Here is a 12499-nt window from a genome sequence, read left to right as displayed (position 1 = left end):
CTCTCCTAACTTTAGTATGGCCAGACAGATGTCTAACGCAGTGCCCCCTGGTCATGTACCAGAAGAGTACCTCCGTGGTTTCCGGCCCTATGCCACAACTGAGGATGCCCTCCGCATGCCCTCTTTGCCCATGGGTCTGGACCCCGCCGCCGCAGCTGCCTACTACCACCCCAGCTACCTGCCCCACCCCTCTTTCACGCCATACAGGTAAGCTTCTCCATTCATTTGTTGACTAAGCACCTATTTCCTCTGAGAGCAAATTGTGCAAGCCAGTGCATATAAAGGAGCTAAGTATTAGTAATGCTTATACTCAGCAGTAAATGCATTTGTGTAAAGCTGACCTTGAATAAATGTTCCCAGAGGTACAAATATTGTTGTTTTAATGTGTATGTGTATTTGACTGGGTAAGAGATTTCATTTGGAGTTGAAAAGAGATGTGACTTTCACAGATGGCAGTACAAATAAAAAAACAGGTTCACGTTCAAGGTAACCAAATACAAATAACGCATAAAACAACAACCAAACTCACCGTTTTATCATGGGCAGGAAGGAAGTAGTTGGCAGAGAATCACTTTTAACAAGAAAAACACATAAGTGCAGTATTAATCATATCGGATGCACTGAGGACTGTACTTAAGTTTTTTATTATATCATCGTCTGAAAAGCTGCTGCCAAGAGGCCTTTGTTTGAAGATATCCTGGTCAGCTGTGTCAAAAAGATTTTAAGAGACTGATTAAAACATACATTTACATCACTGTTTATTGCCAAAGCCTGCAGTATTGTCATTTACAACCTTCGAAGCTGCTTTAATAATGCTATATTGATTGCTAAATTACAGAGGCATTCTACCTATTTGACAGATTTCATGGGTATCTAATATGTGTTGCAGTATAAGGCAAACAAAACTCAGTATTGATTTATTAATGAAGCAGTTTTATTTATTTCTAAGCTTCTTACCCCAAGGCAGTGAATAGCAGGACCCATTTCCCTAGTCTTAACCCGAGCTCGGTTATGCGTATGAATAAAATATGAACAGCCATAAGAGAGCCGCTGCTGGTTTTGCCACTTAATCCCATATATCTGGAGCTTTTTCATGCATGCTTTGTGGGAGATTACCATAAATGATTCCTGGAACTGTTTATACATCTGAGATGAGACGTTTCCTGCTCACAACTGAAAGAAAAAAGAAAATTAGTTTTGTTTCAGGATCTTTGCTTATTGATTTATAGAGTTCTTTATCGGAGTGACAACCCAGTGGTCATACACAGAAAACACCAGCAGCAGAAAATGTATGTGAGATGTTTGTTTGAAAATACATTGATTTGAAATGTTTCCTACGTTTGATCGTGTATACTCTGTGTGTGCTGAGAAGGACCCTGCTTGCTCTGGGCAATCTCACAGGCTGCGTGCCCCTGGTCTGTCAACCAGGCAGATCAGAGCACTGCAGCACCCATCACACACTGCGCTGTAATGGATTTAATGAGGGGATGAGCAGTGGCTGTCACACACATACACAAAAACACACAGTTGTGCATCAGCACACAGCAAAGTCTCTCGCTGGCTGCGGTGTGGTGATTGAGGTTAGCTGACAGACGACGCTGCTGCTTTTCTTCAAAGATGGAAGACCCTGTGATGTTGCTTCTTTGGGAGAAGCGCACAGGTTAATGATTGTGAATGCTGCACTGTCGCACAAAGGGACTGACTACTTCTCTTCCTCTTTTTATCCCAGGATGGACGACCCGTTCTGTCTCTCTGCTATGAGGTCACCTTTCTATCAGCTGCCAGGAGGGGGAGCTCTCCCTCCCATGCATCCCTCCGTTCACATGCACCTCCAAGGAGTGCGCTACCCTGGAGACTTCACTCACCCCTCTCTGTCGGCACTGCAGTCTGAGAGGTAAAGTCTCAATCCAAGGACATGTACAATCAGTAGTGCACGCATGCAGTAGATCTCCGCAGTGTGCCGTGATTTATTTCATCATGTGACTGACTTCCTGTCCCCTTTTTGATTTTTAGGCATCAGCTGGAGGATGAGCTACGGCAGAGAGAGAGGGAGCGGGAGCGAGACCGAGAACGCGAAAAAGAGAGAGAGCGTGAGGCGGAAAGAGAAAAAGAACGGGAGAGAGAGCGAGAAAGGGAGAGAGAACGGGAAAAGGAGCTGGAGAGGGAGAGAGAACGGGAGCGAGAAAGAGAGCGTGAGAGAGACAGGGAGAGGGAGAGAGAAAGAGAGAAGGAAATGGAGAGGCAGAACGAGAGAGCGCTGAGGGAGAAGGAGCTGCAGGCCTCCAAGGCCATGGAGAGCCACTACCTGGCCGAGCTCCACGCCATGAGGGGGCAGGAGGACCGGACCAAGCCCGAGAGACTCACCCCTAACCGGGCTGGTATGTGTCTCTCACTGTGGCTCCCTTAAGCTACAATCATACTGATTACAAACACTGGTCCCTGCAAAACACTGTATATAAGATGGAGCTGAAACTATTTGTCTTTTAATGAACTATTCCATAATTATTTTTTTCACAGTAAACACTTAATGACAATGAGTTACTTGTCAGTCAGGAGTTATTTGCTTAACAAGTCTGTGGTTCCTTTCTCTCCCTTTTTCTTTTTACTGTGGTCACTCAAAAAAACATTTTAGGTGTAGGACTTTTGTTAAGACCAAACAAGCAATGTCCCCTACACAATGACCATGCCGTTTCTGACATTTAACTACTGCTAAAATAATTGTCAAATTAATGTTATCATTTGATGAAGCCCTAATATCAAAATGTTCACACTGTCCTTTCCAACTACCACAGATAAAACCAAAGAGCCCGCCCCTCCAGGTCCCAAACCTGTCCCACCAGGACTCCACCCTTCAATGGTCCAATCACATCATCCCATCCCAGGTCTGATCCCAGGCCACGGCCTCTTCCTGGGGGCCGGCGCTGTGGGGACTGCGCTCTCAGCCTCAATGTTAGCTCAGAGAGCCAATGAGGAGGAGAGGTGGCTGGCACGGCAACGTAAGCTGCGGCAGGAGAAGGAGGACCGTCAGTACCAGGTGTCTGAATTCCGCCAGCAGGTTCTGGAGCAGCACCTGGACATAGGACGGCCCGGAGATGTACTAGACCACAGGACAGACTCACACAGGTGAGACAACAATCACAGCGTTTAAACCCTCTTACAGTTTTCAGGCCTAGCAGTAGTTATTTACACAACACTACAACACTTGGCGATTACAAACTTGTTTTTCCCTCGTTATCTGATGGAGAAAAGTAGTTCTGGGTTCTCTGTGACACCAGAAACTCATGCATGCGTTCATTGCCAACACTATTTTGGGGATGTTTAGCTGTCTGTCTGGGCTAGCTTTAAAGGGACAGTTGTGTCGGCGTTCTGAAGCCTCAGAAGCTGGCAGGCTTTAGAAGTTTGTTATCAGGCAGGACTGAAAACAAATAGACCCCGTTGGAAACATCATGTCTGATTTATTTCTGTCCATGCTGCCTTCCAGGTCTGACGGCAAACAGGCATCTATGTTTAGGTGTTGATGTAGGGAGTAAAGTGGGGTCCTGATGATGACAGAGATGATGTCCTGATGCTGTTTCATGTAAAATGGGCAGCGGTTTGAAACAGGCAGCGAGTGGGACGGCTAAGATACACAAAGGCTAATTCTCGGCTAATCCTCTCAACCTTGCACAGCATAAGCCCCCAGCTTACCCTCCTTTGTTACTTTGCCTGTGTTTGGGTTGCTGTGTGCGATCTAGAAGTGAGGCTAATGCTGTACTGGTAGGACAGGAGAGATACACACGTCCAGTATCAGTAACCCTGCTGGATAATTGCTGAATCACAGCTCACAGGCTGCAGATTGAAGATAACACACACATTTGCTCACTCACACACAAACGCAAACACAAACAGGGAGGCATAGATCATTTGCTGGTCCTGCACAGTGCGTTCTGCACAGTGCGTTCCTGCCAGGCTTGATTTGGAAAGACACTCGAGACATCCATCTGCTTTCCTTTCTTTCTCGCAGTGACCATTTCTTCTCCACCATCCATAACATTATTCCTTTTCAAGTATCTCTTCCCAAGTATCTCCCTTAATATATACATATATATTTCTCCATGTATCATTGACTATTCCTTTTTTACAAACCCATGGTTCTCTCTACTCTCCACATTGATTATTCTCTCCTCTGCCTGCCCGCTCTATCAGGAGAATTATCCTGGCCTCTTCCTTAGCAGTTGGCCCTCTGAAACTGTGGTGTGTGTGTGTGTGTGTGTGTGTTGTGTGTGTGTGGGTTGTGTGTGTGTGTGTGTGTGTGTGTGTGTGTGTGTGTGTGTGTGTGTGTGTGTGTGATGTTGTGTGGTGTGTGTGTGTGGTGTGTGTGTGGTGTGTGTGTGTGTTGTGTGTGTTGTGTGTGGTGTGTGTGTGTGTGTGTGTGTGTGTGTGTGTGTGTTGTGTGTGTGTGTGTGTGTGTGTGTGTTTGTGTGTGTGTGTGTGCTGTGTGTGTTGGTGTTGGTGTGTGTGTGTGTGTGTGTGTTGTGTGTGTGTGGTGTGTAGTGTGTGTGTGTGGTGTGTGTGGTGTGTGTGTGTGTGTGTGTGTGTGTGTGTGTGTGTGTGTGTGTGTGTGTGTGTGTGTGTGTGTGAAGAAGCCTGCCTATCCAGAGGACATTGTGTGCCTTGGCCACATCCTCTCTCTGCTCTGGGCTACTCTGTCTGAGCTTGATAACTTTGCCTTGCACAGGCACACGACCCCTCAGACATACTGACAGGGATGAAGGGGAATAGACATGGTGTGTCTCTGCATTGCATATGTGTTTGGAATACGGGCATTGTGCAGTACTTTTAACAGATTACATGATTATTTTGTATGTCTACAGATCCATACCAAATCACCATGAACCAGGAAGCCGGGACCTCCACCCTCACTTAGGCGCCCCTCCACCCCTCATCTCCCCCAAACCTCCCCAGCCACCACGTGAACACCACCCTCCCACCACCCTGTGGAACCCTGCCTCTCTTATAGACACCGCCTCAGAGTCCAGACGGAACCACGAGCCCTCAGGGATGGGACACTACGAGCTCAGTCGGCTTCCCCCCGGGCACGCAAAATATGAGGACGGAGCGCGAAGGAGAGAAGGGGGAGTGATGGAGAAGTACCCCCCACTGAGAGGTCCTCCGGGCCTGCCGGAACCCAGCACATTCCTTGCTGATCTGGAGAAATCCACCCAGTCCTTTTTTAGCCAGCAGAGGGCAACCCTGTCCCTGCCCAGCCAATATGAAATGGAGGGAGGTATGAAGAGCAATGCTGGACTGAAGAGCCTCCAGGGACACCCGGGGCACAGCAGACATGGACAAGGGCTAGGAATCCCCCCCGGGACAGGCATGGGACAGGTAGCCAATGTGGGGACGGGCCCAGAGACAATGCTGATCTATGACGAATACCTCCAGCAGCACCGGAGGCCTGTCAGCAAGTTAGACATGGAGGAGAAGAGGAGAAAGGAGGCCAGGGAAAAAGGTACCCCCATGCTGTTGCACTACACCTGATAATTTGCACTCTTAGAAAGCTACATTTTGTTTTATGTAACGCTTTATTAGAGCAAGTGGTTTGTCAGTACTGAACTCGTTGCTTGTTGCAGGTTACTACTACGAGCTGGATGACTCGTATGACGAGAGTGATGAAGAGGAGGTGAGAGCCCATCTTAGGAGAGTAGCAGAGCAGCCGCCACTCAAACTGGAGGACTCCTCAGAGGTAAAACACCTGCCAAATAATCAATTCCTGTTGTAATTACAAGCACTCATGACAAAACAATGCATTAAGATGTTCTTTTGCCTCTCCGCGCAGAAACTAGACTTCCTGGGAGTGTTTGGCCTGACCACAGTGGGCCGGCGCGATGAGCTGGTGCAGCAGAAGAGGAGAAAAAGGAGGAGGAGGCTCAGGGAGCGCAGCCCCTCACCATCTTGCTCGCAACCGAAACGCACTCCTCCGCCGGCGCCCCAACTCAGCACACGCTTCACCCCGGAGGACATGAACCGAGCACCAGAGCTGGAGGATAAGAAGCGATTCCTCACCACGTTCAGTCTGTCCCACGTCACTGTACAGCAGAGGAGAGGTGAGGGAGTTATAATACACAGAAATATTCCATTTCACACTTTTTTATTTATTTTGTCAAGTTTGAAGCTGCTCTAATAAACCTGGGTGAATACAATGGGTGATTCTGTTAAACAGTTACTCTTAATATGGGTCTTTAGTGTTGCTTACTAACTGTTTTGTTTAATTATGTTTCAAGAACTACGTTAATTAGTGAAAGCCTTAACTGTGCGTAAAGATGCCTCCTAGCTATTCTTAATTAAATAAACTGCTGCTCCGGTATTGTTTAAGTTAAGAATGTGTGTGCCCAGGAAACTCACGCACTGGATTCAATGCTAGAATTTCAAATGAAATGAAAGGACTTCAAATTGCAAGGGACAGGAGAGGTAGTTAGAAACCACTGCATTACTTTACAGAAGTGACCCATTGTCCCCTACATGCTATACACACATCCCCGTCCATTGCTGATATCGTGTCTCTCCTCTTTGACATCTCATTTCAGCTGAGTTAATGTTCATTTAGTTTTTCAAAAGTAGTCTTTACTCTCAGTCGGCTCGACAGCTTGCTGGCGCTTCACTTCAGCTGAGCTCTGCCTGCTTTACATGCGCTGCGTTCTCATGAATACTGCATGTTGACTCGAGCCTTGAAGGAAATAATAGGGGTCAAACAATGATCATGTCTCCCTCCAACCCCTGTGTTACCTGCTGCATATTTTGAAGCATAATGTAAGGCTTTACATTGCACTAGTTAGAAAAGGTGGACTTGTTTCAAGGCTCTGTTGGGAGACAATTGCAGTTAAACACACATACACACACACACACACACACACACACACACACACAGTGGCAGCAGTGGGCTTACAGTGATCTTAGTGTAATCCTTTTGATGTACAGTTTGCAGCCTTCAGATGGCAGCGCACTGCCTCCCATGCTGTTAGGCCACATTCAGCCTCATGTAATACACACACACACACACGTTAGGAGAAATGGGTCTTTGTGTAATATATATACAGACATGACTTATGAACTAGTTCCTCTGTCTCATACATAATGAAAGGGTGGTGGAGCTCCTTCAGGTCATTAAAGAAAAGAGCGTAACCTTGGATACCATTAGACATGCCCCTCATCTGCTGTGTGAGAGCCCTCCACCCCAGATTTCTGGTGAGATGTGTTGCTAATTGCAGTGCTCCATCTGTAGTAATGTGGATCTTGACCTCATCATGACTAACACATGTTCAAATGATTGCAGATTCTGCATTCGCCCAGCCTCCCTCTGAATCAGAAGGCCAACACAGTGTCAGACCGCAGAGCCCCTCCTCATATCGCCCAGCGTCCCCCAATGGTCACCCAAAACCCCTTGGGGAGACATTAAGACCAAAGGAACCCCCTTCTCCAGCTGTCTACCCTGACAAGGCCCGGGGGCCCGGTGAGGGGCCGGTCTCTAAGAGGAGCTCCAGCCTGCTGAACAGCTTGCGCCCCCCCCTTCCCCTGCAGGCTAAAGAGGGTCCTCACAGCGTCAACGGGCGCACCAAACCCTGGGACAGCTTTACCCCGGAGGAATTTGCCCAGCAGTTCCACGAGTCTGTGCTTCAGTCCACTCAGAAGGCTCTGCAGAAACATAAAGGTAAGCAGCACGGGCCAATGGGAGGGGTCTCTCTGCGGGGGGGCCAATGGGCAACAGGACAGTGTGGTGACAAGACAAACAACTTTCCATTAATAACACTGAGATACAGGATGTTACAGGTCTGCCACAAAGCTTTTATTCGGTCAATTAATAATTTAGTAAGTAATTGTCTGGAAATCTATCTTTGAAAAATGGCCATTACAAATTCCCAGAACCCATGTGGTGATATCTTTCAATGATGCATTATTCAACCAACAGCGCTGACATACAAAGCGGCAAATAGACACATTTAACAAGTATATTTTTGCATGAGAAATTAATTTGTATATAACTTTTCCCTCTCACATTATGTGCAATGCCTTGTTAACATGCTGCTGTGACAATCGTATTATCTTTAGCTGAAATGATTGGTTTATTGACGTGTTTTATGGGCTTCTGTGATAGTAAACTGATATTTTGGGTTTGGATTAGCAATTTGTCACTTTGGTTAAGTAATTCTTCCGGCATTCCAAACTTAATATATGAATTCATAGAAATCATATGCACGGAAAAATTATGATCCAATACAATACAGCTTTATTTATAGAGCACTTTAAACCTCCAGACCAAAGTGCTGTACAGTCAAATAAACAAAACAAAACATACAAAACAATTACACAGCTCACACACTGTAAAACAAGTACAAGTAGAAACAATAGACAATTTAAAAGCAACGCTCTAAAAGATGTTAGTACGCTAAGAAGAAGAGGTGGGTTTAAGAAGTGATTTAAAAGCAGGCAGTGTGGAGGCCTGTCTGATGTGCATGGGCAGATCGTTCCACAGTGTGTCTTCTACAGAGAAGCAACGGCCCCCCTCTGGGCACGTTCAGGAGCAGTTGATCAGCTGACCTTAGAGGGCGGGTGGGTGTGTAAGGGTGTAGCAGCTCAGAAAGATATGGTGGGGTCATGCCATTTAGGGATTTAAAAGTAAATAAAAGGATTTTGAGATGAATCGTAAAATGTATTGGCAGCCAGTGGAGCGAAGCCAAAATGGGGGAAATGTGGTCACATTTCCGTGTGCCAGTTAAAAGCCTTGCTGCGGCATTTTGCTCCAAATTGAAATCCCTAGATGAGTCATGTTACCATTATTGCAATAAATACAAAGTGATCAAATATGACACGATCTCCCTTCTCTCCCATCTTGTGCTTCAGGTGGAGCCGCGGGGATGTCGGAGTCGTCCCACCTGCAGGAGTCCTCGGTCCACTACAACATTCCGGAGCTTCAGAGCGCTCCTGGACGGCCACCGCAGCATTCACAATCTCAGTCCAACGCACATCCATTTCCCCACCCGCTCTCACACGCTCACCCTCAGCCCAACGGGCAGCACTTCTCTGCAGGCCTCCACCGGGAGGCCTCGGGGGCGAGGGAGGACCTGTCGGGTCCAGAGGACTCTGAGGAGGACCAGGAGGAGGAGGAAGAGGAGGCTCCCGCTTCCAAGTGGCAGGGGATTGAGTCCATATTTGAAGCTTATCAGGAATATGTTGAAGGTAAGCAGCTGCAGTTAAAACATGCTGTGATATACTGTACTGCTTAAAACTGTTGATTTAATGTATTTTCTATTATATGACTGATACATAACCCCTCCCTCGGAAAAAGCCATTCATATCTCATTGGCTGTTTCATAGTTTAGTGTTACCATATACTGTATTCCTAGAAAATAGTTTTTTTAAACAATTGTCTTCATTTGTCACTAGAGGGCAGTGTTCATGCTTCCTCTAGAATTCAGTTGTTTGTAAATATCAGGTTCTTCCCCTAACGCTCTGTCTCTCACTCTCTCTGGTTCTCTAGAGCAAGGTTTGGAGCGACACGTGTTGCAGAGCCAGTGTCGAAGACTAGAAGCTCAGAACTACAACCTCAGCCTGACCGCTGAGCAGCTATCTCATAACATGGGGGTAAGAAACATGCACAGAACACTAGAGTGCCTAGTAGCACACATTGCTACATCTATAAGCCCAAACTCATCAACACGTCTTAACAGTTCCCTTCTCCACACATACTTCTTTGAGTATGAATTAGATTTACCTCTATGATAATAATTGACAGCACAGTATTCTCACATTGTGATTCCTCCTTTATTTTGACCACCTTTGTATTATTAGCATGGAGCTGAACACACATCCTCTTTGTTGTGATTATTCTTTAAACTTAAATATATATTTACATCTTCCGTCTTGTAGGAGCTGATGTCCCAGAGGCAGAAGCTGGCAGTGGAAAGGGAGAAGCTCCAAGCCGAGCTGGAGCACTTCAGGAAGTGTTTGACGCTGCCACAGACACACTGGCCGAGAGGCGGCCATTACAAGGGCTACCCTCCCAGGTGACCCCGACCCGCCGCCCTGATGGCCCCCCGCCATCCCCCTTCAGACTGATACCCAGAGTTTATTTTTCATGGCCTGATCCACATGGTTCCAAGGAGGAGAATAAGACTGGCTGGATAAGATGAATGAATGAATGAATTGAGTGAATGGATGAGTGGTGGATGAATGCACAGCAGACAGGACAGTGAAGGACAGTCTTTGGACGGTGGCCAGGGACTGTGCCACTACCGTGTGCCAATGTAGCCAACCCAGAGAGCATGGGCCAGGAGCACCTGAAGATCACCCATAATGCACCTGCTTGTCACTCTTCAGCCCCCTGCTGCTCTATTGTTCAGTCCCTGCATCCCTCCCGCCACAGCTACACAGACAATCCTGCCAATGAGGGGCCGCGGCCCCAGGGGGGGGTGTCGTCCAGAGACTCGAACGCTTCGAAGGCTTCTGGCCAGTCGGGACTGATCTTATCACAGTGGCCACATGAGCTTTTGAACTGGAAATGCACTTAAGAATAAAAGCTGAAGAACTACCTGGTGGTACTGTGTTACAACAAAGAACTGTTGGAATTAGGGAAGAACTTAGAGAATGCACATTTTTTGGAAAGAATTAAGGAAATGTTTTATTTCGAAATAGAAAATTTGAGAATAAGAATTCTAAAAGGTGCTTCAGCCTTGTATTGTATATAATATGAAGACTTAAAAGAATTTTGTATGTTTTTATTACTTTAATCATTGTTCTTTTAAAGAAAAAAAGCCTGCCATTTTTATATGTTTATGCTTTTTTGGGTTGGAAAAGAAAGCCTTGCTTTTAGTGTTTGTACTGCTGCTGGCCAGAACAGCTCATTTTGAGACATTTAACAGTGAGAGAGAACAGGATATATTCCTCCTCTCACTCTCTCCTCACCCAACCACAGCATCCGAGCTCACTGAGGTCCTGAGAAATGGCACCCACCTTCTCACCCCTCCCTTCACAGCAACATGTCATTCTGTTTTAACACCCAGCATCCACTCCTCTGCTCAGCGTCACTGCTGCTGGCAGGACTAGTTAGCTAATGATGTTCTCATACTGAAACCAGATGAAACCCACAGCGACACTTTTCTTTTTTTACTTTGGTCACTTGACATACTTGATTTTGTAAAGACATGAAGAGTCTCTTAAGCAGCCAGCTGATGAAACTGGTTATTATTGCTTTATCCTACCGTTGGACCTTTCACTCCACTCTGACATTATATTGCATTAGACTCCAACAATATCACGGTTTGCATAATGTTTTGCCTTACAAGCCCTTATCAGCAGCCATGAGAGGACATGGTGCCAACATTAAATAAACTGAATCATTTTGGATTGTTAATTTGTATTTGAGTTGCAATAAGGTAGCCAAACGTTCAAAACAGAATGGCCATCTTCCTCTGCAGTTGCCAACACATTTTGAAAAAAGCCTTGAAATCACACTAGAATAAAACTTGTCCCCATGTTCAACCTGCCCACAGTTCATCCCCGGATTCAGCCAAACGGTTTTCTGACTTCCTCCCCAATTAACAGGGGCATTGATCATTGTTTTGATTTAAAAGGCTGCACAAGCTATTGTGGTGGGAAAGTTGGTGTCAGAATGGGGGCATTCAATACTTCAAAGTAAATCTTGATTCGCTTTTTCAAATGTGCAAAATAACTCATTTATAAAGACAAAAGCACAGCCACCCCTACATACAGCATATTAAATACAAGTGCCTCAAGAAGTTGGGAGCATGTGAATGAGTTGCAGTCCACATGATGTTAATTCTACACATAACACCAGAGATCAGGGACTTTACATTGAAGTGTCAACTGTACGTCTCACACCTTTCAAATGTGCATGCCAAGAACAAACACAGAATCTTAACGCATCTCCGAGAATCCAATCATGACACCTTTTATAAATGAGGCCCATGCCATTCGAGGGGATCAGGTTGATACAGAATGTAGTCTGTCATTTTTACAGAGCAGAAGAGGCACGCTGAGGAGAGCTGCCAACGACCCCCACCCCGTCTCCAGCCCACGCACGCCCATGCAATAGCCCCATTACTCAGTGGAGGATGTCTAGATGCTGTGAAATCCTGTTTTTAAAATGTACTTGTTTGAATTCATTGTAATGTAATATATTCTTTGTTGAATGTAGTAATTAGGTATTTATGAATATATGGCTGTGATTTCAGACAAAAAAGAAATAAAATATTTCCAAAATGTTAAATATCAACCCTTGTCCATTTGTGGGTGCTACACATATTGAAAACGTTGACAATGGTTTTGGAATGAAACAGTGTTGAATTTATGGGCTTCCTTCCATCCCACAAAACAATTTTAGAAATGATTCTTTTGTTGCACTTCACTTAGGGTAAAGGACAAATTCCCTTTATGTTTAACTTAAATCCTACACTACTAAGTAGCCATTTATTTTGTTCTTAAATGTATGTTTCTTCTCTGACAA

General features: G+C 45.7%; 1 protein-coding gene across 5 annotated transcripts in view; it reads left to right on the top strand.

Moving 5' to 3' along the window:
* Positions 1–12262, top strand: part of gse1 (Gse1 coiled-coil protein) — a 40257-nt gene extending 27995 nt beyond the window's left edge. For 4 of the 5 annotated variants that reach the window (XM_034196859.1, XM_034196860.1, XM_034196858.1 and 1 more), the window contains exons 5-16: positions 16–207; positions 1230–1289; positions 1730–1894; positions 2014–2378; positions 2793–3123; positions 4854–5491; positions 5613–5725; positions 5819–6086; positions 7313–7687; positions 8878–9213; positions 9515–9618; positions 9904–12262. In XM_034196859.1, the coding sequence (XP_034052750.1) occupies positions 16–207; positions 1230–1289; positions 1730–1894; positions 2014–2378; positions 2793–3123; positions 4854–5491; positions 5613–5725; positions 5819–6086; positions 7313–7687; positions 8878–9213; positions 9515–9618; positions 9904–10044 (3088 nt within the window). In that variant the 3' untranslated portion in view covers positions 10045–12262. The remainder of the gene's footprint in view (positions 1–15; positions 208–1229; positions 1290–1729; positions 1895–2013; positions 2379–2792; positions 3124–4853; positions 5492–5612; positions 5726–5818; positions 6087–7312; positions 7688–8877; positions 9214–9514; positions 9619–9903) is intronic. The other variant, XM_034196862.1, reaches the window with a different exon arrangement.
* Positions 12263–12499: the final 237 nt, after the last annotated feature.

Source organism: Gymnodraco acuticeps, unplaced genomic scaffold (genome assembly GCF_902827175.1).
Source record: "Gymnodraco acuticeps unplaced genomic scaffold, fGymAcu1.1, whole genome shotgun sequence".
Taxonomy (NCBI): Eukaryota; Metazoa; Chordata; class Actinopteri; order Perciformes; family Bathydraconidae; genus Gymnodraco; species Gymnodraco acuticeps.
Note: the sequence above shows the minus strand (reverse complement) of the source record. Positions and strands in the feature narration are given on the sequence as shown.